The sequence below is a fragment of the Pyrgilauda ruficollis genome, unplaced genomic scaffold (assembly GCF_017590135.1).
Source record: "Pyrgilauda ruficollis isolate IOZ18807 unplaced genomic scaffold, ASM1759013v1 scaffold23, whole genome shotgun sequence".
Taxonomy (NCBI): Eukaryota; Metazoa; Chordata; class Aves; order Passeriformes; family Passeridae; genus Pyrgilauda; species Pyrgilauda ruficollis.
In genome coordinates this window covers 15,173,978-15,201,728 of record NW_024522539.1, presented here as the reverse complement: position 1 = coordinate 15,201,728, position 27,751 = coordinate 15,173,978, and the positions used below count along the sequence as shown (strand labels likewise).

The 27,751-nt window shown below is 42.4% G+C and overlaps 1 protein-coding gene across 3 annotated transcripts in view; it reads left to right on the top strand.

The window, feature by feature from the left end:
- Positions 1-27,751, top strand: part of RORA (RAR related orphan receptor A) — a 341,873-nt gene that overhangs the window by 253,170 nt on the left and 60,952 nt on the right. Inside the window, exon 1 of one of the 3 annotated variants that reach the window (XM_041468769.1) lies at positions 27,275-27,529. The exons of the other annotated variants lie outside the window; for them this stretch is intronic. Within the exon in view, the coding sequence (XP_041324703.1) occupies positions 27,499-27,529 (31 nt within the window). The 5' untranslated portion in view covers positions 27,275-27,498. Of the gene's footprint in view, positions 1-27,274; positions 27,530-27,751 lie in introns of those variants that run through there. 3 annotated transcript variants of the gene reach the window in all.

Here is a 27,751-nt window from a genome sequence, read left to right as displayed (position 1 = left end):
TCAACTATATTTCATCTTCTTGTGATTGTGAAAAAGCCTTTAATATATTTCTTTACCATGAATTTTAAATTTCACAGTGGAATTAGCTAAATGGTTTGTTTTGCACTCTAATGGATGGGATTTAAATCCAGTTTTTCACATCATGCAGGAAACGTCTTTGAATATTCGCCTGACTGTGTTCCATGTACCAAAACCAAAGACAATTTCTCATTGTTGGAAATTGACTTTAAACTAGTAAAGATGCTCTAAGTTCCTTCTCAGAGTTTATCTAACAGCTGTTCACCTTTCTGGGGTCTGCCTTGCCCCTGTGAGGGGTCCCAGCGGGAGCTGTGGGAAGGCCCCGTTCCTGGTGAGCCCTTGGCGGCCGAGCTGTGGCTGAGCCCCGTGAGGTGCTGCCTCCTCCCTTCCCACTGTGACTCCCTCAGAGCTGTCCTTGCCGTGTCCCAGCAGCTCTGCCCGAGCCTAGTGACAGACATCACCTGGTGACAAGCTCAATGACTCGTGAAATCCCAGCCCCGAGGCACGTGCTGGTGTTTTATTGTCGCACACAAACACAGAGCACATAGGGAATTTATCACTTCCCAATTTCCCTGACTGAAATGGGTGTTTGATTATCTGAAAGAGGCAGTGAATGTTTACAGAGATTTGTGTAAGAGCCATTTTTCATTTCACCTTGCTGATGGACACAGTGGATTTGTGAGCCTGGCTATATTCTTCTGCATTTGCCAGTATTTTTTTTTTTTTTAATGTTGACCTGTGTAAGTGCATGCATACAAAGGTCTTGTACTGCATATCAGAATATATCAGGTGTGTTGGTGTGAAGCTGTCATTTAATTTTAAAGGAAGGCTGAAACTATTTGAATGGTGCTGAGCCATGATGTCATAAACTTTGTACTGCCTAGACTCTGTATTTGTACTGGGATTTTTTTTCTCCATTTAGTAGCAAAATAATTTTCTGATTTTTCCCCAGAATAGCTTTTTTCTCTCTGTGTTCAGTGTTACTAAAGGAAATTATGATTTCTTAGTCTCACCCATGAGCCAGAGGGAGATTTACTAGAGATGCATCAATATCTCTTTTTATTAATGTTGATACACTCTGTGCAAACTTCTCTGTACATGTTGACAACTTAGTCATATCTGCACGTGGAATGAAGTGTAAAGACTGCAGAACCTAAAGCCGTGTCTGCTTTGCCAAGTTGTGCAGATGAAGGGGAATGGATCTGACTCTGCCCAGCACTTGCCCAGAGGATCTGACGTCCGCACAGTTAGGGGCTGGTCTGTTTGTTGCCTTTGGAGTACATGTGGAGGCAGGAAGCCTCTTGCAGTACATTCCATAGTGTGTGGGAGGGCATCTTTCAGTCCACTTTCCTCCCAAAGGGGCCCTGTTCATGTGCCCTTGGGCCACTGATGCAAACCAAGAAAAGGGAAGTTTTGGGGACAACTGCTGCAAAGCACCCTCCTGCTCCCCATGGGAACACTCGGGGAGACACACACTCAAAAGGTGCAAGGGCAGTTTGGGTATGGGATGGAAAATCTCCTGTGCCAGCTCTGCTAAACTGCCTTTGGCAAGGGTCCTTTGCCTTTATGGTCCCCATGGCTGCTGCCCGTCTCAGTCACATCATGGGAACAGAGGACTCCAGTGCTGCTCCAGAGGCCACCTGTGTGCACAGGGACATTGTCAAGTGAAGAGCTTTGGGAAAGGATGAGGTGTTTATTCCTTACACTGTAAAATGACTAGCAATACCTCTAAATTCTGTTCAGAATGAACTGGTAGTTGTTTTTTTTATATTGTTTTTCAATTTGTAAAGGCAAGTCAGATTGATCTGGTTTTTTGTTCCTATTTCTGTGATGTAGCATATCCAGTATAAGAGCCTGAAGTTCATTCCACCCTTTAAAGAAGTGCTGGAATTCAATATCAGTAGTAGCAGTTGCTATAATTATTATATGAATTACCACATACAGAGAAAACATTTGGTAGGGTAAAAGGGAGAAAGGCTGTTTTGTGTCCCCAGCACATCATAAAAATGATCAGTGAAATGCAACTTTTAATGCTCTTCTCTGTTGTTCTTGTATGGACTCAGGCCCAAAAGCTGTATTGCTCATTTTGGAATTTATTGCCTCCAGTGCTCAAAGCAATGGAGATATAAAGAGAAAAGAAGAAAATAAGGAGGTGCACCATAAGGAAAGGCTTTCCACACAGAGCCCAATTCTTTTGCAGGTGTACACGTGCGACCTTTTTCTTGTCATTATCTATGCACACAGAGCCTCTGATTCAGAAATTTGTTTTGGCAGTGGAATGTACTGCAGGAAAGGTTTCTCTGCCTTGGCTTACTCATTCAAAATTAGCCCCAGTAAATACTAACTTGGTGTGATTTGTACAGTGCTGACAATGTGTTGCTTGGCTGAGTAACTTGTAAAAAAGACTGCAATAATTAGCTCCTACAAGTTCACATTTTCTTTCATATTTGAATATATGGATTGTCATTTGCTGCCAGGCTCTGTGTAAATGTGTCAGTAGTTCCTCACATTGACTTTTGGGTGCATTGAGCTGCTCAGCAATCTCTGGTGCCTCCATCCATTTGCATGGTTCTGGTGAGCTAACTACAGATGTTCTACCCATCCTTTTTTATAGTCTTACATAGGAGTGGGGCTGCAGAATCTCCTCATGTTTTCCTCTGAGTCACTGTTTCTGTTCTGCGTCAGCCCTGCTTCATTCTCTAATGTCAGTCAACTTTGTTTCTTCACTCAAAACCATTTAATAGTATTAGGGAGCATTTATTTATGTTTAGGTCATCATACCTTTGGTGTTCCTTTTGAAAGTTTAATCTAAACATTGCTGTCCTTTTTGGTCATTGCTTTCTTAGTTCTATTTGTTGGCAGTTAAAAATGTGTCCTTTTCCTTCTTCATTTTCAATGGAAACAGGAAGCCCAAGCAGAGAATGTCTCTCCTCCTTTTTTCCCCCCTCAGAATTCCATTGTATTTATCTATCTTTCATCTTCTTTATCTATAGTCTTTTGCAGACATACTGTTGTTGAGGTGAATGAGAGGAGTCATGGACAATGACTGTATTAGGGTTTACTTGTTAATGTGTTTTTCTTGCTTTACATTTTAATTTTTAATGTTACATTTCTTTTTTGTTTGAAAAGAATACATTTTAAAGAATTTAAAATTTGGAAAAAAGCCCTTACACTGGAAATGTGATGATTTGGCTGAGAAGGCACAAACAATGGTGGTTGGTGCAGCTGAGAATTTTGGTTTTCAGTCCTTCACTTACACAAGCTGGTACTGAGAGACCTTTAATTTATCTTGCCAGCACAGAGAAATAGCCACAAGAACTGCTCTGTAATATCCTTTTAAACAGTGTTTTTCATCCACCTACAATGAAAGGTGTCTGTTTTATGTTGCTGCCCATTCATCATTCCTTGGACACCTGCTGCCTCTGTCAGTTATTTCTTAAATCTGAGTTAACCTTCTAATGTAATCCTGCTCTCCTTTCTTCCTTGCTTAAACCCATTATTCCATAAACCAAGCAGTCCAACAGGAGTCCAGTAACCTGTGAGCACACGGTGTAGGGTTTAACATCTATCACTCCTGCGTGCCGCTCCTTGGAGCAGTGGATTTTCTCCACATCTTTATGAACAGAGGAGCAAAGTACCCAACTCATCTGAACTATTCATTTTGTGCTCAGGGGTTTGCTTTATGTTTTCCCTCTGTCTTAGGACTGCACATTGTTCTCTAATTCATTCTGTAGTCAAGAATGGAACAATTAGCCACAAACTCTCAAGCTCTGGCAGATGATAATTCAAAAAAAAAAAAAAATTAACTTTGGCTGATAATGCCTCTCTGTGAATTATGGGCTGGCTGTGAGCCAGGGAATACTCCTATTGTCCCCTGTACAGACAGCCCATCCTTCCTGACTCAAGTGCACCAGAAGTAGTAACATTTTTCATCTTAGAGAATTGTAACCGCTGCATTCTTGAGCTTTTTAACTCCTTCATGCCGTGTTTGTGAATCTCTCTTAGCCAGCTACCATGTAATCCTCAGGGCAAAAGCAAATCTTTGCATTTCAGTGTAATTTGGCAGTTGAAGAGGGAGGTGGTAAATAAAGTTTAAAGCATTTAGGTGAACAGCCACATTACAAAATCTTATTGTTATAACTACAAATGTTTTAATTAAAAATGTCAGCCACAAAAAAAAAAAAAAAAAGAATCCTGTGTAGGCCTCTGCCAGTGATTGCAAATGAGTTTCCATCTGTGCTTTAGTACTGACACATAGCCAAGCTCCTGTGAAGGGAATATTTATGTTGCTTTTACTGTTAGTACTCTTTTCTGTAATGTTTTCCTAAGCCCCAGTCCTGCACCTTCCCCTGCTGCCCAGCCAGCAGGCTGAGTAACACTTGGGGTGGTTTTGGCTGCAGAGGATTAGTGATTCCAAAAGCACTGGAATGACATTAACAATTAGCTGCTGCAAATGTATTTATTTCTGGGGAAAGGAATCTCGGCTTTGCTTCCTAAACACAGTCTGGTTTGCTTACTAATAAGTATTATGAACCACTCCTCTGAGCTTGGATTTGTCAGCTCACATCTCTGGAAGTCTTTCTGGATGACAGTGCAAATCTGTAGTTCTGCTTGGAAACAAGTGTCATTTCCACAGGAAGCCGAGACAGAATTTTTTTTTTCCCCTGAAAAACACTGTGATGAAACCCATGCTACATAAAACCTGGTTTTGCTTTGAGGAGGAGGATTAGTGTGTCTGCTTCTCATAATTACTTATCTGTACTGGCACACATATGGAACTGTTTTTCATCCATCAGGAAACGGATTTCTAGAAAAGTGCTTCACTCCCAGTATAGGGGTGAAAAGCAGAGGCATTACAGAAAAGCAAGATCCTGAGACTGCCTTGTGTGCTTTTCAGCTCTTTATTGGATAATTGCTGATTCCAATATTGTACTTTTCAAATTCAATCTTAAAATAAAAAGAATTTAATTGCCATTATAGGCAAATGGAAAAATACTGAAGACATAGAGTGAATCTCTGGGGCACTAATAATTAAAGGTTGTTGCCAAGACTTCACACAGTGCTCTGAAACTTTCATTAATATTTTATTTCATTTCTGATCAGCACATGGAGTTTGCCCCATTTCAGGACTGTTTTGGTGGGCTTCCAACGCAGAAGTTGAATACTTATTGTGAAGAGGTTCATGTAGGATCCAATTAGTGTTTAAATTTACTTTCTTTCTCATACTTCACATTAACAGTTCCTAATTTATAGGACTCAGTAGTGACTACCAGGGAAGGGGGAAAAAAAAGAAAAAAAAGTAGTCAAATTAAGTATAAATGAAAAGGTATTTTGTAATAACTTGATGAGTCTTGGCATAAGCTTGGCTGCTTTTTATTTGTAGCTAAGCTAAGCTAACTGGTGATGAGCTTTACCAAGTAGGAAGGAAAAAGAAAAAGTTCAGGAATTAGTGTCTCCAGGGGGTCATACCTTCCATAAGGAGCAGTCTGTCCTTTGGGAGTGTGCTGGTTGCACAAGTCGTGAAAAATGAGAAATGCCAAATTTTGAGAAGGAGAACTGAGACACAGAAATTGAAGGGATGCAAATCCTTTCTCAGCTCCCACCTGTGGTGTTGTGTGAGTGTGCCCCACACCCTTTGGGCAAAATCAACCTGATTAGCCCTGGTCAGCAATCCAGAGTGCTTTGTGTTTGTTGTGCTGCAGTTTGGGGCAGGTTTGGATCTGCCTCGGGAATGGTGCAGGGCTGTGTCCAACTGTGCTGCTGCCCTGAGGGTGAGCTCTGACCCCTGTGCTGCTCTCAGGGTGAGCTCTGACCCCTGTGCTGCTCTCAGGGTGAGCTCTGACCCCTGTGCTGCTCTCAGGGTGAGCTCTGACCCCTGTGCTGCTCTCAGGGTGAGCTCTGACCCCTGTGCTGCTCTCAGGGTGAGCTCTGACCCCTGTGCTGCTCTCAGGGTGAGCTCTGACCCCTGTGCTGCTCTCAGGGTGAGCTCTGACCCCTGTGCTGCTCTCAGGGTGAGCTCTGACCCCTGTGCTGCTCTCAGGGTGAGCTCTGACCCCTGTGCTGCTCTCAGGGTGAGCTCTGACCCCTGTGCTGCTCTCAGGGTGAGCTCTGACCCCTGTGCTGCTCTCAGGGTGAGCTCTGACCCCTGTGCTGCTCTCAGGGTGAGCTCTGACCCCTGTGCTGCTCTCAGGGTGAGCTCTGACCCCTGTGCTGCTCTCAGGGTGAGCTCTGACCCCTGTGCTGCTCTCAGGGTGAGCTCTGACCCCTGTGCTGCTCTCAGGGTGAGCTCTGACCCCTGTGCTGCTCTCAGGGTGAGCTCTGACCCCTGTGCTGCTCTCAGGGTGAGCTCTGACCCCTGTGCTGCTCTCAGGATGAGCTCTGACCCCCGTGCAGCTCTGCAGATCTGCTCTCAGCTCTGGCCCTGCCCGCGGAGCAAACCCGCGGTGCTGCTCGGGCAGGGCAGTCCGGGGGCACGGGAGCTTTTCCTGCTGCAGGGCAAGCCCCAGGCCAAGGGAAGGCCCTCAGCTGCTGCTGGAGCTTTTCCTCTTTCTTCACACTCCCGCTCCGGTGCTGCTCGGTGGTCCCAGTAACCCCAGTTCCAGCTGTGTGTTCTCCTGTCCTGTGGGAGTCCTTGATGCCGGGTATCCCTCCCCTCAGAGACAGCTTTCCAATTGTTTCACAGACCCACTGGGTCCTACTTGTTTCCCAAGTATGCTTCTTATTTTTCTTTTTAGCTGCTGGCAACATCTGCAAATAGGGAAACTTTTGGCATTGTCAGCTAATTGAAATTTCTGTGGGACGAAGTAGCCCCTGCTGACACTTCAGTTTAACTGCTTTACTTTCTATTAGCAACTTTTTGTTGTATAGATATCCAGGCTGTAAGAAATGCACTGCTTTTAGATAGAGCTTTAATTCAGACTGCTTTAGGAAGGAACAAATAATGTTGATTGACGATGCTGCTTAACATTCTTTTTGTGGTAATGCTAACAATTTCCAGTCAGAAAATGTTTTTCAACTGTATTGCTCACGCTTTGCAAATTTGTTTCTCTCCCCCTTACTACAGAACTTAATCAGATACTTCATAAATGTGATCCCCTCCCCATGCTCCTGTAATGAAATCCAGGCTTGTTCTTACTAATAGCTGTTTCATGAAACATAAAAAATTACTTTGGAAAGCCTCTCTTCCCTTCCTTCCTCAGTAGAAACCTTTTACATTATTGTTTATATAGAAGAACATAGTTATATTTATTATTAGGAAAAATATTTCCCGTGCAGAAGGCCAGGCCCTGCCGCTGCCAAAAGAAGGACTCTGCTATTTTGGAAGGAATCTTGAGAGAAGGTAAGACTATGGTTTGTGATGAAGGAAAAAATCAAGTGTTTGAAACATTCACTGCTGCAAAGAAGACCTTTGTGATGTTGTTCAAGACTTTCTGGATTGGGATTGCCCTGGTAGGCTACAGTGGACCATTGTGATTCACACTGCATTCTGTAATTACTCGTGGGGAGATTACTCGAGGAATACTACAGTAAAGTATAACAATGGCAGTATTTTTAGCCAGGAAAGTTTGTATTACAATAAAGAACAACCAGCTTAGGTAACAACAGCAGGAGCTTGGTGTGTTCCAGATGAATGATCCTTCAGTGGCCTTAGCTCTGCCCTTCAGTCACTGTTTGTAAACGGTGCTTCCACAGCTGTACTGCTGCTTTAAATCACAATACCCAGAGGTGTGAGAACTGTGCTAAGGTCTTACTGGGACAGATGTGGAAACTGATTTACCACTGATACTGAACTGACCTGAATAAAGGGCACACAGAGTGGCCATAGAGATCTAAGAGGAAAGGAGAGCTGACAGTACAGAGCCTCCAAAATCTGCGAGTGTCTTATCAAAATCTGCTTTGGTAATGCAAAATTTTTAGACTAAAAATAAAATCTATCTCTTTCTTTAAATCCAGGCTGTCTTTATGTACCACCAAGTGACAAAATAGGCCTGATTGTTTTTTCACTTCTATTTTTTTTAAACCTCCAGCAGTCACCTTTAAGAACCTGACCCTTATTCTTTGTGCTAGGGAGATAATTACTCATTCTCAATTGCTATCCCTAGGACCAGTTAATGAATGCTACATAATGAACAGAAGTAGGGCAACTGGATGAGAACAATGCACAGGTGGGTAAGAAGACTTCATTTGGTGAGAAGATAATGAACATGAGAACTTGTGGCTTGTCTAAATACCACCCTTGCCTCCTCTTCAGATAGCTCCTGCATTGTTACTGCTCTTCCTCAGTCAGTCTTTCTACTTGTTAAGTGACAAGAGCAAGGTGGTTACAAAGGAAAGAAAGGTTTCCTCAGCAGAGATTCAGGCAGAAGAGGATCCTGTCTCTCTCACAGACCCATTCTTAACATGCTTACTTTCTTATGTGCTCTCCTGCACCTTCCCAAAAGAGGCTCCTTCTGCAGGCAGAATCATCACTGCTTTGCAGTGCCTGGTTTTATTATCTCTCTGCAAGACTTGTCCCTTTCTTCCTTAACAAAACTGTATCAAATCTAACTTTTGGAGGAGAAGACAGGATGGATTCTTGGTACATCAATTTCTGATGTTAGTACTGAGAGAAACAGCAGCTGACCTGGCCCAGCCACTGCAGGCCTTGCCATGTGTACTGCACAGCTGCACTTTGCAGCCCAAGTTTTAGTGTGTATCTCAGGAATAGCAGTCTCTCCCCCTGGAGTTTCATGGCCCATCCACACACAGAGGAAGGTAACACTGCTGTCCAGCTGAGGAGGATCAATGTATAATATGCAGAGAAGTATTTCCTGTGCCTGACAGCCTCTCCAGAGCTGTTTGAGTTGCAGTGCATCTGTGTTTTGAAGCCAGCATTAGCTCATGATGGGACTGGTGTTCTGTGCAGTCAGCAGCAGAGGTAAAGGACTCAGTGACAGCAGTACTGGAGATGAACACAGAGCCGAGCAATTTGTTCTTTCTGCTCTGGGTTTTGTTAACCTGACTGACATGCACAGACAGGAAATGGGGTCTGAAGGTCTCTGACTTGTTAACCAAAGTATTGATTGCTTAGAAATTGCAAAGTTTAGTTCAGTAATGTGGTTTCTGATATTCCAAACACGACTTGACCTTTTATAATGTCCTGTTTCAACTGGAACAAAAATTAGTTGAGCTAGAATTTATCTGAGCGTGTCTTCCTGAGACTGTTTTTGAAATTTCACCTAAACCTGTCAAAGGCATGTTTAATACTCAAAATGGCAGAAGCCATAGCCAGAACAGCTTCCAGCTAGATATGTGGTAGGAACATTATGCACACCATTTGCTAATACAGGCACGTACAGGCCAGCAATAGTTCCAGAATCTCTGCCAGAAAGCTAATGAGAACATAGTTGGCCATAAACTTTCCTCTGACTTGGGCAAGGGCATATCTAATTCCAGTTGTCTCATGTCCACTAGCTGCAAAATGGAGGTATCAAAGCAACAGTGCCAGAATAAATTAGGATTTCTTGAGGGTTTGCAGTGAGAGACTGAGACATGATAATGGAAGAAATCTGCCATGGGCTGTATTTGCATAGGTGTGTGTGTTTTTCTTGAGCAAACAGGCTGGTTCTGTGTGCCAAGAGCTCGCCACATGTGTGATGGGCTGATGAGGAAACGCTCTGTATGTTCCATTCAGAAGGGGGAAAACTGAATGCAAGTGTTAGCTCTTCTGTAATAGTCCAGGGAAATGTGGGGATTCGGTGTCACACCCACACCCTCCAAACAGTGAACCTGTCAAAGGCTGCACTCACAGTGCTCATGGCCCTGTTCATCCCAAACTAGAAGCCTTTTTTTCTTGCATAGCATCCTTTGGAATAGCAGTTAGCTTTATCTCTCCAAGGATCTAGGAAAAGCATGCATTTTTCCTTGTGCTCTCCTGACTTAGGACCTCTCAGGCCTTTTCCCATGAAGATAGGGAGCCAAATCAAGAGCTGTTACCCAAGAACTCCCTGAATGGGGCAAACTTTCTCTCCTGCTTTTAAACTCTAATCCCCCTTCCTTCCCATGCCCTCTGCTGATAGATTTTAAGATAAACTTTAGAACCTTTGTTTCATCTCCAACAAATCTCCAGCAGCAGTCAGCACTGCCAGATTCAGTGTTGCAGGGCATAGAAGTGCTTGGTGAAAATCCAAGCGCAGTCCACAGTGATAATCAGCTATTAAAGGCCTCCTCACAGTAAGCCTGGTCTCCTGTGGAGTGTATTACCCAGGCTTCTCCAGCTCAGTGTGTCACAGCATCTTTGACTGTTTTCTTCATGTTCCAGCTGAAACCTTGCTGATAAGTGAGCTAGAGGTGCTGTTTGTATTCCATGTATAAGCATGTTTGGAGCTTGTTTGAATATTCCTACAGGATACTGGCTTTCAGGGTCTGCATGGACTTAGGTGGTTGGAGGCTATAAGCCTTGGATTTGTAGGAATTGTTATTGTGTTCTTATCCTCCACTGGTGTTTGATTTATATCCGCAAAAGTCATTCCCAGAAGGAATGTAACTAGATTTTTTTTCCCAGATTTTTAATTTAATTGGTGATTGTTTACATGAGAATGCTTGCCAAAGTGAGATGATTTGGCAGTCCTCTGGAATGTAAAGGTTAAGTATATTGATTTCATCTTTTCCCAAAGGAGCTGTTCTTTTTGTGCAAAAGCATCATTGGTTTTGTTCTTGTATCTGAAACTTTGTTTACATGGGTTTAATTGAATTCTGTCTATATCGTACAGCAAGTGGAGATGGCAGTTTCATACAGCTCTTTCTTCCTGGAATACAGATTGTTTGCATTCTTGGTTTGTTAATAAACCCTGACGTTCCCTGAGCAGTAATTCTTCAGTGCTTTCAATGCCATAAATACTGAAAATAGGGAAAATCTGTCCTGCCATTATACACTCACTTAATAGGAGTTATTTGTAGTGATGGCAGGATCTTAAACCCTTGTCTTAATGTGATCAATACTGTCCTTAGCTTACAAATAAGCATGTCTGAATTGTTAGTTTACAAACAATGTCTATAAATCTCAATTATTTTAACATTAGCCACAAGCTTCTGACAGTCTCAGCTTTTGAATTGTACATTCCTGAAGCAAAGTGAATACAAAGCCAGAATTGCTAACTTTGTTTTCAGAAATCACATATGTAATTTATTTCCTACTTATGCAAAAAATTGGTGTGGTTTTGGATCTGTAGTTTATGAGTAAGCTGTTTGTTACCCCCCTGGAGTTCAACAGCAATTGGAACACCTTGGCTGGAGTGTTCTTTCATCTGCTGTAGCGTGAGTGGGCCTTGATCAGAGCAGCAGCTCTGGATGGATCACTGAGCTGCTGAATAGCCTGCTAAGGAGCTAAATGTCCCAGCTCCTGCTGAGCTGTGTGCTGGCCCTGCCAATAGCTGGAGCAAAGGAAACCCAAAGAGATGATTTGGTAATTGAAGCTGGTGCTGTGGATCTATCCATTTCTCTTTCTGGTCACATCTTCTATTGACATTGGTTTTCCACTTCCTTTAAATTCATCAGCACTTCTAACTCAGTGATCCTTTCTGTGATCAGGTCCAGACAAAGTGATTATTTTCACAGAGCAGAGGCATGCCAGCTGAATTCTAGTTCTGCATTAATAATAATAGTAATTGATCTCCCTTGGGTCCATTCTGCTGGTCTAAGTTGGAAAGAAGATGGAAATGAAGCAGGTGCCCATCCCTGGGCTTCTGAATGTTCTTCTGCAGAATCAGATTTCAGTCTGATGGTTCAGAGACAAAGTCATTCCTACTGTAAAGTGTGATTTGGATGGAGATAAATCAGGAGCAAATGTGATCCTTGTAAACTTAAATTAAAAATACCTCTCCTTCTCCTAGCAAAATGCTTCTTTGTGACATACCTCCCCAACTAGGGACTCAGTGTTAAGAAATTAAGCTTCTCTGGAGATATTTCTCACTCCTTATTGTGTCAAAGTTGGCAATAGATTTCCTGATAGTTTGTTTTTCTTTTCCCTCATTCCTGCAGGACGCAGTCTTAACTCAAGGATTTCTTTTGATCCATACAGACCTTTAGGAAATTAATTTCAAATACTTGATGTTCCAAATACTTTTTGACGCTTTAGGGTATATTGCTGGACATACTGTTGATAGTTTAAAAAGCAAGACCCAGCAGCTGCAGGAATTTATGCCCATTATGGAAAATCCAGCATGCTTTCTTTGGTATGGCAATACCAAAAGTCTGCTGGCATACCCAACTAAAGTACTTATAACCATATAAAGGGAATGCCTTTTAGGAATTGGACAAAAACACAGACATAATATTTTCCATCAATTAGATGTTGAGAAGTCCCAGACATACAATGCTGCAAGTGAAATTAGATGCCTTGGGAAACCTATTCCAAATGGAAATCTAATATGTGGGATCCTGACTCAGTCACCACTCCCTCAGTTTTCTACCCTCCCAAAATATATTTGGATATGCTAGTAATGTAAATATAGTAACATTACACCCAGTAAATATGCACAGATTGGATCATGCAAGCTGCACTAAATGCAGCCATAGACAAACCACAAACTTGCCTATAAGGTATTTTAAAATCTTGCCAATAATGCACATTTGCCGAGTTTCCTATATTACTGCAGATGTGCAGTGCTACTATTTGTGGGATCCTTTCAGCAAACTGTATTATTTATAAATGGAAAATGAGGGAGTTTATGGTGAGCCTTCTGTCATAGCTGTTTGGCACATGGGAATTATAAATAGGACTGGGTAATCACTGATGTGCTTTGCATTTGGCACTGTGGTCATTTCTGACCCAAACAGAAGCCACGGGAGATAAATACATGAAGGTCCCTACCGGCTTTTTGTGTGTTGAAGTATATTTTCTGTTTCACTCCCTGCTTAAGCTGCAAGCTGAATGGAGTGTTTTGTTTTGCATAATTCTTTAACTGCTCCCACAGCATGGCTCTTGTCAAAAAAATATGCCCCTAAGTGTTTGGGGCAGTTCTCTGTTAGAGGAGTGAAACCAGCACATCATTATCAGTGCCACTTGCCAAAGGTGTTTGAGAGCCATCCTGCAGGATGTCCAGGTGAAGAACTGGTCACCCAGAGTTGTAGGGCTGTGCTGATGCTTTTTGGATGTAATCTGAAATAAATGCTCCCAAGAGCACAATGAAGTCTTCTGCAAATCATATGCAAGAGGAAGTATTCTCTGAACTCTGTGGAAAGCTTGCAGGTCTGGTCTGCAGAAACACCAGGAACAACCCAGCACCCAGAAGGTACCCTTTGCTTCCTCCTGGCCTGGAGAAGGTGGGAAAGAATTGCTGCTGTTACTGGTGGAGTCATTATTCTCTTTGGCAACTCCAAGTGCAACATTTTTGTTTTCTTCTCACTTCTAATTCATTTAATTTGCAAGCAGGTCTGGATATTTTTTTAAACTTTTTAAATACAATCTGTGATCTAGTTGCATCCAGTTCTGCCTCTTCTTTGACTTTTTTCAATGATAGCTGCTTTTCTTATTTGAATTTAGTTGGCAGCTGTATTGATTGATGTTCCTGGTAGAATAGAATCCAGCTGTCTTCACTTAACAGTATTGCAATGCAGGACAAACACTTTAGGCTGTGTCATCCATGTAAACAGTCTGTGCTTCTAAAGCTACATAAATCCATCTGGAAAATGACAATCCATGCTTGGGTTTTGCAGTGCTACAACGTGGACAGAACGTGGCTCTGGGTTTTTTGCCTAAATCATTGCAATCAGCTAGCAAGGTTATATGCCAGGCAGTGCTTTAATGAAGTATACATCAAGGTTGCCAAATAAACAGCTTTTGAGCCCTGTGCATATCATTATTGTGGGAAATGTTTCTACTAGTATATTAGATAATAGGTGCAATTTGAAAAAAGAACACACAGTCCTGTTCCTCTCCACCCCTTGTGCACTCTTTGGGTGTGGGCATAAAATATTGAAATGTGTAGCTCAGCACATTTTCAGTTCATCTGGCTAAAAAGTTGCAGCATAGATTTTCTTTTGCTTTCCATCTAGATCTGATGTACAAACCCAGTAGATTGTTTTTCTTAAGTGGGCTTTTTTCTTCCTCCTCCTCCTTCTTCATATTTTGACACTGCACTTATGGGTAGTGCACCTTTGTGACCTTGTAACTGCTAAGCTTTTTGCATTAAGCTGTTTTTGCAGATGCAGAGAACAAAGGAAATCACCACCTTCCAGGTGTGCACCTGAAAGCACATTTCAGGTGTATAAACAGTGTTGTTAGCTGAGGAGTAGAATGCTTACTCAGTGAGAGCCCATTTATCCATGTTCTGGTGGGTTTTATTAATTATTAGTACATGGCAGTTTAATCTGTAAGTTTGGGGCTCTCAGAGGTGAAAGGCTCTTGCTTTGTGGTCATTTCCTGAGCCTGCAGCAGCTCTGCACCACTTCACAGCAGAGTTTCTGCTTTGTGCCTCCACTGCCTCATCCAGCTATTCCTGGTGGAGCTGATTTCTTTTAATTTCTGTAACGGTGTTGCCAGCACTTCTCTATAGGGAGGTCAGCTAGGAAAATGACCAGGAGAGCTTGCAATTCCCTATGATGAGTGAAAAAACCACTCTCAATGGCTCAGTCTTTTTAAAAACCCTCTATAATGAAATATTCTCAAACCAGGGAAATGCATAGACAGGAGGAGTGCAACAGCTTGCTCTTTATCACTAAAAACTGCAAGCTTCAACATTACTTTTGTTAAACGGGGATTTTTTATCTTCCTATCCAATCACCCCCTACCACCAGGCTTTAAAATTCTTTTTTCTCTGGTCAGAAAGCTGGTTCAGATGCCATACCTGTGGTTTCCCCTCATATTCTGGATCTTTTCATAGAACTTGGTTTCCATAGTAAATGCTTTTCAAAAAACGTATGGTTCAATAAAAGTACTCTGCAGTTCTTCATTTTATAAAGGAGTGCTCTCATTAACTCACTGTTGAATAACTTACCACCTCAGATCTGTTTGAATTCCACTCCAAATGTACCATTACAGGCCATCTGACATCTCATGAAACACATTATAAGCTCCATTGCTAAGTTTCTGATCTTAAGTCTTAGTCCTCAAACTATTTTATCATACTTACATTTGAACAAAATATGCTGAGACAGCAAATGAGGATCTGTATTTAGCCATGCAGAAACCAGGAGAAAGGATTGGTTGGTATTTACTGTTCAAAAAATTAATGCTTTCCAACGTCCTAGAGTGGTGTGATGGGAAGCTTTTCTATTCTGTGTGTTGCCTCTTTTAATTTTGTTTTGTCAAGAAACTGCCACGTTTGTTATGGGAATTAGAGGGAGCAGGATGGTGTACCACAGTTGTTCAGGGAGCCCTGCTGAACCTGAACACAAACCATGACACTGATAGCACAGGCTTGGTTTCACAGATATGGAGAACTCCCCTAACCCATCAATTCCAGTTTAGAAACAGTAACTCAGCGAGAGACCTGATGAAATCAGGGAGTTGGTGGCAGTCCTGCCTCTCATTTCTGCATGTGCCTTTGGAGCTTCACTTCCCTGCAAGCCCCCCAGCTGCAGCTGCAGCTCTCGGGGGGATGCAGCTGACATGCACGTGTGGGAGTGCTGTGCACAGTGTGGAATCTCATCCTGCAGCACTGCCTCATGCCAGTGGGGAAACCACAGCACAGTGCTCCCACTAATCCCCTTTGGCAAAACTCAGCGTTGCCATACAGAAATAACAATATTCATGCTAATATTGATTTGTCCTAGTGATAAGGGAAAAATAATAACCCAGAAGTAAACTAATAATATCCTTTAAAAAGGCAAGATACTGCTTTCAGATGTGACCTACTTGTGTTTGGCTTGGGTTTTTATAACAGCACTGTGAGCACCAAGGTACTGCAGTGTTGCTGTATCCTGATTCTCGCTTTTGTAGACCCTCTGTACTCCTGCAGTTCTTATAATGCTGCCTTTGCCAGTCCTTGCCTATTGATTACCTTATCTTCATCAGCTGGGAGAATAATTAGGCCTGTTTCTAGTGAGATTTTTCACCTGGCTTAGCAGAGTGAGAAGCACACAGACATTCTGCTACTCAAGCTACCAGTGTCTTTTAAGTTTGTTTTTATGTCTTGCTGCATTTTGGATCACGTCAGTAATCTGTCACATCTCCAGCAACAAGCATACGAAATGTGGCAGAACATTATTTCACAATTTTGGGTGATTGTATCCTGCTCAGCATCATGGCACATAAAAAGAAATTACCAAGAAACTACCACAGTATTGGTGGGACCAACTAACGCCAAGCTGGTGATTCCTTAAGTTGTCCTTCTATTTTCATGAGAAAACAAATGTGCAAAGCACCTAAATGGCTGGGTGGGAAATAACATGAATCAGCAGTGCAAGTAGTGAAAACAAGTATCTGAGCCTTTAAAGAAGGAGAAATATCTGTGACAATATGTAATTATATGGTTGTGTGATCATAAGTGCTCACAAAGCATTGCTGATGCACCTCTAAAATGATAGGTTTTGGTACAGCAGGATGAAACATATTCTGATTTTCTCCTGACAAAGACAGCACCTTTTTCACTTAGGAAAAGGGCAGGCCTGTCTATGATTACCATGCTGGCTGTAATCCCCGTGTGAACCCCAACTGCCTCCTCTTTCATACAGACCACTGATCCTGCATGGGTTTTTGGGGGCAGATATGAGAATTAATTCTTGTGTCAGGAAAACTCGGTTGTCTTCTTTTTTTGTTTGTTTGGTTGGTATTTGTTGGGGGCTTTTTTATCTTAAATAGGCTTTATAAATTTTTCCTTTCAATTTCATCATATAAAAATTCAGTGTATTTTTTCCTTCTTAGTACTGTTAAATATTTTGCAGGCTTAATTTAAACATAATGATTGCCTGAATACATTTGTTTTCTTATTTGGTTGACAAAACCAATGAAGCATTTACATTGCAATGCCTTGGCATGTTTTCAGTTTGGGATCACTAGACAGCTAAAGAGGAAGGGCTAAAGTCTGTGAAGGTGAAAATAATGCACTTATTTCCCCTTATGAAACTGCAAATATTGCTCCTTGCAGAGTACCAGCCCTGAATGGAAAAATTTAACATGGAATAAATGCTTTTGTGCAGCTTTGAATGCTGTATGGCAAGACCAACGTTCATACAGATGAAGCAAGAAAGACAAAATTGGGAAGAGAGAAGTAGAATGTCCAGAGCTTTGGAATGGTGTATTTTCCCTGTCCCAGGTCAATGCACATCTGAAAGCCTCCTGTGGGTTGGGAGGGTCCATGGGCCCCCTCAGAGGCTGGTGCCAGCTGATCCTGCCTCCTGAGCCAAGGGGCGTTTGGAAAAGGAGGCACTGACTGAGGCCCCCAGAGTGGTTACTCCTCCCTTCCCTTCACATTCTCCTCAGAGATCCTTAGGAGTCTCTAGGGATAGGGCATTGGGTCATTTCTCTGCCTTTCAGAGGGGACTCCAAGCCCTTGCCTGTGTAAATGCACAAAGATACCGAGGATCCAGAATTACCTCAGTGTTTCCTTCCTTGTGTTGGAGAAAAAATTCCCAGTTCCAGAATCAAATACAGTCACTTTCACTGACTAGAGGGGCCCTGCCAGCAGGGCTTGGTGACCCTTGCTGTTGGATCTACAGCACTCTGTGGGATGTTGGCAGACCCACCACAGGCACCCCACATTCCCAGCTGTGAAGGCAGCTGCCTGCACTTGCTGCTTGCGTCTCTTCTGTCCCGAGCATTCCTGGGCACTCCTGTAGTGCATTTGATCTGGAGTCAGAGCTTTCAGGTTCTCTTGGCTCCAGCTCCCATTTGCTACTTGTCCCTATTTCCCTTCTGTACTGAATGGAAATGCAGCAGATGCAGCACAGATACTGAGGAGAGTCAAGAAGCTGTCACAGGGAATACTGTATTTTCTCATTCCCTCCAAAATGAGGCTCAGAAGGAGCTGTCTGGTGTTTCATGTTGTTCAGAAACATGCTACAGGAAAATGTAATCCCTAAGTAATTGCTTCTATCAGAGTATCCTTTGATTTTTACCATATGCCTCTCCTCTATGATTTTTCAAAATTATTAAGCAGATGGTTGTGAAGAAAAATGAAGATGATTTCTGAGTAACAATAGCATAGATCCTCTCAATTTTTCATATTTGAGGTAGTTTGCCACACCTTATCTAGTTCTCATTGGTACTTCTCCTCCTGATATCAATTTCTATTAATTTTGTATTATATTAACGATTTCCAGCAGTGCTTCAGAAGCTTCCTCCCTCTGCATTTTGGTGCAGATCTCATCAATACCTCTGAACTTCAGTTCTTTTTCACCTCCTTTTGAAGTGTTCTTCAGTTAGAAGTGATCCAGCTTCCATTCATCTCTAATTTGTTAAAAACAGTGCCATCCATTCACTGAGCACGTTGCAGCCCTTCAGTCACATGCACAGAGGCTCCTTCCACCCCTCACCTGCCTTGTCCTCAGCAGTGGGCAGCCTGGCACTTTGATCAGTCAGCTGGAGAGGTGCTTCTGGCTGCTGTAGTTCTGGTGAATAAGAGAAACTTAACATACCTTGATCTTGTACCCCCTTTGTCTTTCACTTTTTTCTTTTATTTTCTTTTTTTTTTTTTTTTTTAATTTTCTTCCTACTTCTGTGAGTAGTTATTTTTTCGAGCTTTTCATTTTTTGGCAGGTATTTAATTTTTCACTGTTTCATACCCTGGCTCATGCACTCCTCAGTTTTACCTCACCTGTTGCAGATATTTCAGAACACCTGGTTCTTTGGGATGGAGTCTGTAGGAGAATGGTGCTCTGACATACTGGATCCAGGCAGTTCACCCCAGAAGGGTGAGGGTGGCCCCGTGGGTTTCAGCAGGACAGCTCAGGTGGGTGCAGCAGGCTGTGCCTTACCTGCAGCTGTCATGCACCTTGCTGTGATTGTGTAAGTGTGGTAGTTGGTTGAACAAATGTAAAGTATAGGAGCTCTGATGAAGGACTTGAACTGAAATGCAGATCAGTTTCAGTAGCTCATGCTACAGAGCAGATAAACGACTCTTAGAATAGCAAAAGCACTGGTTTGTAGAAACAGACCCCAAAAAAGTCAGTAAAGACTTTTCTAATGACTTTCAGAAGTCAGTTAAAAAACCCCAAATGTTTTGTCCTTTAGCTAAAAATTGATAGAATCATTAAAGGCATTGTTGAATTATTGGACACTTAAGAACGCAGGCAATCCAGTACTGAAACTCAAGTGTCTCTGCTCATTGTAGCTTGTAGAGTACATGCTTGCAATACATGGGCTTTGGAGTGAAGTTTGTGTTTAAGAACAGGGGTGTATGTCTTAGAACCTGACTAGAGCAGTGTGCTGAGGAACAGCTGCCTTGTGCTAGAGGTACCTCCCCAACTACAGCAGCCTTAAAGTCAAGATTAACAGCTTTTAAATTAGCCTTGATTCTATTAGAAATGTCCCTCATATTTCATGCTCTGGAAAGGGATGTGGGGAAAGAATATCATAATGTTTCCCTGTTCTTTGACAAGCCTTTCAGTAGCCCTGTCAAAAATCCTTTAAAATGGAATTGAAATAATCAGGAATGATGTGCCTATGTGAAAAATGCTTGGCACTTTCTTTTCTGTAAGACGGGTGTATGGTAATAAGGTTTAAATTATGAGTTTAAAATGATTCTTATCAAGCAAGTGCTGGTAGCTCAGATCAAATTACTAAGACAGAAAATGAGAAGGTTTCTAAATCCTTTCCCTGTTTTGCTTTCTAAATAGGATAAAAAAAAATATTGTCATGAGTTAAATTAATACAAATGCAGATTATAAAACTCAATTTTAGATGAAGCAATAGATGATTCTCTATAGGTGTTCTGCTCTATGTGCTCTGCTTTGTAATCAAATTTATCAGCGTAGAATACTGCACACCCCTTTCCAAAGTGAAAGATGGTTCTGTGCAGGTGTTCTCTGAACTTGGTGATTAGTAGCAAAACAGTGCTCTCAAATAATTACCTTCCTTTGTAAGTGAATCATCTTATTATTTTGCTTCTGTTAAAGTCTAGTATCCTTCAACAGTGTTGCGTTATCATGTCTAATAATCAGAATTATGCAAAGGAATTATCTGTATGGATTTCATGCCCAGGAACTGTATCATCGTTTATTTACCACTCTAAGTAGGCATGCAGTGCTTTGTTTGTTTGAAGTACAGTAGTTGAAGGTGTATTGACTTTTGAAAATAGATCATTAAAGTTTGTTTTCTTTAAAGTTGAAGCCTTAAAAGCCATAATCAGCTGCCATTTATTTTCTACTAATGGAATCTGAAGTAATGAATTTTCTTTGATAATTTCAATAATGTAATGGTGCTGTGGAGGAAGACATCAGGAGTGAAAGCTGCTCAAGTGGCTCTAAAGTTTGAAGAAGTGAGAAATGAGAGAAATTAGCAGTACATTAGCAGAGAATGTTGGACTTGCCAGTGTTTCTGTTCTGGAGGAGGAACTGGAGAAAATGCTAAAGCACTGTATTTACCCCTGCTCTGTTGAGCACTGTGCTGGAAAAGAGGGGGTCAGACAGGCTTAGAAACCCATATAACTGTGGCTTGAAGATTTAATTCTGGAGAGAGTCCCAACGTGGAATTTTAATTGTCCTAGAAAGCATGTTTGCTTCTAAGCTTGTGCTCTGCATTGAGACATAGAAAATGTACAAGATCTATGGTGCAAAGCTGTATAAATAATGTATATGCTCACAGGAGCAGGAAATATGCTGCTGATCAGACAATGTCAACTTAAATGAATCCTGTCCTGAAAGCTGCACTTTAAATGTGAGCAGTAAACCCACTATTGACATGTGGCACTACCAACTGAAACATCAATAGTTATAGAAAGAGTATTTCATAATGCAGAATCATTGCTTGGTTTGCTTGACTGGACAGATGCTTCTACTTTCCATGAAAGAAAAATAATTTCCATATTAGTTCTCTGAGTGCCCAGCACAGCTTATCTGTCCCATTAATGCTCACATTCTTAATCACATTGTTGAAAATGGGCAAAATTTGCTTGCTGGTCTCCTAAAGCACAAGAGGGAGGTCTGACTGTCACTGGGCATGACATGAAGCAGTTTAAATGTTGGCATATTTACAGCTGCTCTCGGGTTACTTCTGCTCAATCTGGGAGTGGGTGCAACACAAATTCCTTCTGTGGAACATCCTCATCCCATATGTGAGACTGCTTCCATTGTTCTCTGGCAACTTGACTTTGACATCATTTCCAGACTTTATGGGCAGAAAGCACAACTCTGGCTGGCTGTAGATTAACGTTTCTCTGGTTATTCTTAAGATTCAGTTTGTTCAACAGATGAGAGCATTGCCATAAGCAGCAAGGAACAAGAGGCTGTGAATGCCCATGGCACATGGAGTGGCAGAGGATCCACTGGGATATGCCCATATCATCTTGGTTGTTGAAATATTCATCAGAAAAAGTCCAGGAAACTCCAGGGTTCCTTCTTGGTGCTGCATCTGGCCAGACACATTTGTGAGGAAACCTGTCTCACTTCATGTCATGCTCTTCTCTCTACTACCATTTCTCCTGCCTTGGCTATCCCTGCTGATGCAAAAGAGGGCAGAAAGGGAAGCCCAGAGATTTAAAAAATGGAAAAAAACTTGTTACTTATCCCTGGTATATAACTGGCTAATGATCTAAAGCCAGTAGTCAGGTCAGTCATAAATTTGCTGGGGGTAGCAAATGCTCCAGGCTGGTCTTGGGCATCCTTGTGAGCATTGCAATTCTTCTGTGAATGGCTGTATGCACAAAAGTTTGGGAAATGGACCTAACACCTCATGAAACCCAGTTGTTACCCATAAAATGGAACAAAAACTCTATAGACCAAAGGCTTTTTAGGGAAGTGAGAACTTTTCTAATACTGCTAAGGTATTTTTCAGAAGGGGACCAAAGCACTTAGAGGTTCTTTCCACTCTCAGCAGGCCCCCAGAAGGCCCCAGCACCTGTCCAGCTGACAGGATCTCTGCATCCAGGCATCTGCTCTCATCTGGAATTAAATTATGAGTTAAATTATGAATTAAAAATGGTTAGGCTTAAGATGCTAGATGCTCAGTTGGTAACTGAGCAGCTTTACCCACCCTGTCTCTGTGCTACAGGAGCCTACACTAAGGTGATAAGGAACAAAAGGACTTGGGAAGATTCTAAACTACACTGAAGATGTTCCACTACAACCAGCATGATTCTCTCGGTTGATTTACAGGAAAAGGTGGTCCTTTGGAGAGCCTGTCTATTCTGAAAAATTATTATATTGCAAGGATCCTTAAACAAGGGTCGAGTAATTACTTCTTCGAGGATAATTAGTATCTTGCTGTTCTTTGTGTTGCTGCCAATCAGCAGTTGGTTTATACACTGTCTGTTGACTTTTCCCCACCTAAAGGGATGTACAGAACAATACATAGCTGCAGTTTTTGGCAAGAAACTCTGGCCAAATACCCTGGTAAGATTATGCATGAAAAAGAGAGCTCTAACAGCTTTCAAACAACTCCTGCTTTTTGGCAACATTAACGTCAGGATGTTGCAGGAAGATTTGATCCTTCAGAACTATATAAATGAGGATCTTTCTCAGATCACGCTGCAGTGGCAGCATGAGCAGTAATCCAATACCAATCACTTCATAATGCCCTTTTAGTTGTAGACAAAAGGGGGAGGCTACCAAGTCCAATTTGATCTATTTCTTTATAACTTTGTATTCTTTCCATGGCCCCACTTGCATTTGGTGGCAGATGATGAATTGGTGATAATCTCATCTTTCTAATAACTTTATTTCCAAACTGTACTGCTGTTACATTAGATTCTGGAAAGCAAATATGATAGCCTTTCAAGGTGAGAGGAAGCTGGGTGAAAATTCAGTTGACTGGATCTTTAAAATCTTTTGCTATTAACAGCATGCCTAGCTGATAATAATGACTTTGGGCTTACCTTTCATCCAGATGAACCCCAAAACATTTTGTCAACTCATACTTCATTTCACCAGGTGCAGAACTGCAGCAGCTGTTTGGCAAAGCACAGCAAGCAGTTCAACAGTTAGCAAAGGACTAATTGGGAGTTGTGGGGTAGTCTCTAAAATGATTTGATGAAGACATATAGCTGTAGGCCCACGAGGCACAGAAGCACACCTCCTCAGCAGGAACTGAGGCAGGGATTTTGTCTGAAGCAAAATGGAATGATTGCAGGGTCAGCATAGTAGCAGTTTTAAATAGATGAAAAAGAGGCAACTTAATGAGGACAACCTCAGTTAGAGTCATCTTCAACAGTGTGCTGCTTGGAGGGCTAGAAATAAATGAAAACTGAAATACCACTAAATCTAGAGGGGGATATGTGTTAGGGAGCAATCATTTTCTTTCTGGGGGTGTTGCATGTTCAGTTGAAAGCCACTTAAAGATTGATTGCCAGCAGGGTGGACAGAATTGTGAATCGTGTTTTTAAAGATTATCTAGAGCTGCAGTTTCCCTACACTTGGTTTTGGGTGTATTTGGTAAACAAGGATGTTGTGATCACTGTACCTGCATGGTTTCACACATGGCTATTGTTGAGTAAGAAACCAAAAGGGCAAAAGTAGAATGTTGTGATGCTTGGAATTTGTTGTGGGTTTTAAACTCTGGTCACATCTAGACCTGCAACACTAACATGAGCTGGGAGCTGAATGCTTCCCCTGATAGTAGGACATGTGATTGGATTGCAATTGGAGAAAGGCTTTGCTTTCAGTATCACCTGCTTCTTCCCTTTTACCAGCAGCTGTTGGCACCATCTCTGGGCAGAGTTTAACTCCTCAGAGGAGCTCTTTAAATGTTGAAAAGAAATTTTCAACATTTTCTATAGATGTTTGAAATCCTGAAAAGCACTTGAGCATTTCTGAATGTTACTGCTGCCTATTTGAATCAATATAAGATTTTGTAAACATTTTAAAGAATTTATTTCATTGCAAGCCTATGAAGACTTCAGAAAAACAATTAAAAATATGCACAATTATGTGGATTTATACTGCCAGTCTAGGCTTATTTTATAAGTGAAAACATATATGTAAAACTAGCTGTAGGTCATTTTAAAAGAAGTGAAGAAGCTGTCTTTGCTAAAGCTGAAAATGTGGAGGCTCTGGATGATTTATTGAAGTGCTCTTGTATCACATTTCCTTCCCAGTAAGTAGGTTTTCATCTCCATGGGAGAATGCAGCATGCAGCCCTTGCCCTGCAAGAGGTTTGCATGCAGTTGTGTTTGTTGCAGTGATAGAGCAGTATCAGGGAAATGCTGTACCTCAGAGTGGTTTGACAGCTTCAGCTTCATAACAGCCCTGTGTGGCTAAACACAGGGAGGTGATTACATGACACATTTTCTTTTTTAAGAATGCTTTTTTCCTCCATGCTAGCTAGGGAAGAAGGGTGGTGGTTGTGCCCCATATTTATTATTCAAATCTTAAATTTTAGTGATAAGGAGGTCTCAGAATTATTCCTAAATTAAGCCTAACCATGCACCTTAGGCAAAATGCAAAACTTGACCCAACAGTCTGCAGAAATGCTCCCCACTGACATTTTGAGTCAGAACAACATAAACATCTTTGTTTAATTAGTTGCATTTAAACTACTTCTGTTTGGGGATGTCCTTGAACAAATAGTTGGGAGTAGTTGTTGGTTCATCTTGGAAGCTGAATTTATTACTTTGCTCAGTAGGTTTAAAAAGAGGTGGAGGAAGCTTCTCAGTCTTTTCTGTCCTGTGCTTAGAATACTCAATTAATACTGTCTCTTGCATTACCAGTGCTAATAGCTGTCATAGGTGTTTCCCCTTTCTCTGTTAGCAATTTAACACTTCTCTGTTTTGCAGCAGGGTTGAAAAGATTTCTAGAAACAGTTGTTTCCCTCAGATTGCTGCAGAGGCTTGTGGTTAGGCTGACAAGCTGAACACCTTTTATGTCAGCACAACACAGAACAATACTTGATAAGGTTCCCCAGTCTGTTCCCATCCCCAAAGCTGCAATCGAAGGTTTGTAGTTCCGGGATGTTTGGGTGGGCTTAGGCTGTGCCATAGAGGCTCAAAGGATGAGCACATGCTGTGGTCAGGGTCTGTTAGCAGGCACTGCTCAGTCTGAACCATTAATGAACACATTTGACACATTCAGGAGGTCTTTGAATGCAGAAATCAAGGCAAGAATTGAGTGTACCCTGAGATGTAGTTTCTCACTCCTGTGAAGAGTTTGCAGTCTTGCAGTGTTTCATGGGTATCTATCAGAAGCTGAAGGAACAGGCAGGGATAGACAACAAGCTTCTGGAAGCTGGGAAGCATTCCTATCAGTCAAATGAAACCCTGCTGCACAAACAGTGAGAGCAATTGCCTGTCAAGTGTACTGTAATACTCAGCTCAGTGTTATTTGACTGGCATGTTGTGTTGTCACTGATACGGTGTCTGAACTCCAGAGAGACTTTCACTATAGCAGTAGTTTAGTAAATGGGGAAAGAAATGGATTTTGGATGGAGTTTTCATGATGAGGTCAATGTGAGACAGAAAACCCAAGTGCAAATGGATGTGTTTATATATTCAAAAGTCAGCAGATTGCTTGAGATGGGATATTGATAACAAACAATAAACTATTTTAGGCATGCTCTTCTGACTTAAAATGTCTGATGACAAATCTTCTATAATTTTATGAAGTAGCATTTGTAAGAATGCAAATCTGTGTCATCTGCTTATTATTGAAGCCGTTTAGCACATCAGATGTCATTCCAGATTACCAGTTGCATTTCAGCTGGACTGGAAACAAATCCAGATCAGTAATAATGGAATGCTGTGTACCTTAAGGTTAAATGTCTGACAAGACAACTAGTGCTAATGGACTATGACATTTTTCAGGCCATCGGTCTGACATTACTTGCTGTGTCAGAGCAAAATGTTTACAAAAATCTCACTCCACGTTACAATACATTAAGACATCATTCTTCTCTCTTGTGCATGCTCCAAGCTTTCTGGCTGCATCTAAATTCCACAGTTGGCCCATGTGTAAAAGCAGCATCTTCCAGGCCCTGAAGAGCCCTGAGCAGCACTGTTAGTGGGATTTGATTCAGTCCAGAATGCCCTGTAAGGTTTCTGTTCAGTACATTGCAACTTTACAGCTTGTGCTGCAGGTAAAACTCCGTGAGCACAAACCCATCTGGGACCAGGTCTGCCACTGTAAATTTTCTGAGCAGTATCTCACTATACATGTGCTATTGGTAGGAATGGCTTAATGTAAGGAGAGCAAATATAGATGAAAAATTTTATGACAAAGATACCTGCTAAATTTACACTACTGCAGCAGATTAGCCCTTGGAACTTTTAATGATTTTTGAAAGAAGGAAAATTTTAAACAGTATTTTGCATTAATGGGGCTTGAATGACTAGACTGATAAATGGTAAGTACACTTGGATCAAATCACATTTAAATAATATCATACTGTATTAAGAACTCATTAAAGAAATAGGTAAGAATTAGCCATTAAGGACCATTTAATACTAGATTGTTTCAGTGTCCTCATCTCATAAAGGTTTTCTAAATATAGGGCTTTGTTTCAAACATTAAGATGGTTCCTCTGGCTTTTGTTTGTAACTATTTTCCCTTATTTTTGTTAAATACTTATACTTCTGATTCAATTAGATTAAATGGTGTAGTATATTCTGTCCCCTCTTAAACAGCTTGTAATGCATCAATTTTTTTGTGTGTGGTTTTGTATTTCATGACAGTTTATGCCAGTGGCTAAGACAGGAATTGGAAAAAATACTGGTTTTGTTAATGCAATTTTCAGCAAAGTGTGGGGTTTTTGAATAGGTTGGATTATTTTTGTGTCTGTGTGTGTGTTCAGTCACGCGCTATCCCTCCTGTAGTGTGGCTGTGTGTATATCCTTGAATGTAAAACTTCATCTCACAAACTGACAGTGCAGTGACATCTGATGCTATAGAATAGATGAAAACTCCAGCAGCGGTATCGTGCTTCAGACGTTCCGAGTAAATCCTAAGAAAGCATGAACCCATCACCAGACAGGTTTAAAATGTAAGCGCTGCTCTGCTTGATCGAGTCAGCGACTATTAACTGCAGAGCGTTGTGCCAGGATGTAGCGGCAACACGGTTATTTTTTACTTAAAACACCACTTCGGGGGGGCTGCGGGGAACAAACGCGCACTGGAGCTGCGGCCGGGACCCGAGGGAGGCCGGGCGCGCCCCGCGACCGCCCCTCGGCGGCGGCAGGGGAGGGGACGGGGCGAGCGCTGTAAACAAGGCGGGGGGCCGGGGCTGGCTCCGTGTCAGCGGGTCACATGGAGCCTCATATGGGCCGGGGGATGGCGGCGCGGCGCGGCTCTCCGCTGGCAGGCGGCGGCTGCTGCTGAGGCGGCGGCGGTGGTGCTTCACGCCGAGGGCCCGTCCCGCCTCCCCTCCCCGCCTCCTGCCCGCCGCGCTCCGCTCCGCTCCCCGCCGTTCGCCGCTGACAAATGATGTGCGTTGTGCTCGCCGCGATGAAAGGTAGGCATGATGAAAGCCCGGCCCGGGCAGCGAGCGGGGCCGGCCGGAGTCGCGGCGCTCTCGGGGTCCGGCGCCGCTCATCCCCGGGCCGGGCCGGCGCTGGCCGTGCGGCCCTGCTCTGGGGCGCTGCGGGAGCGCTCCCGCTGCCACCGCCCCGTTCTGCCGCCGGGCCCCGCTGTCCCCGCCCCGCAGAGCCCCGGCCCGGGCAGCACCTGCCGGGCC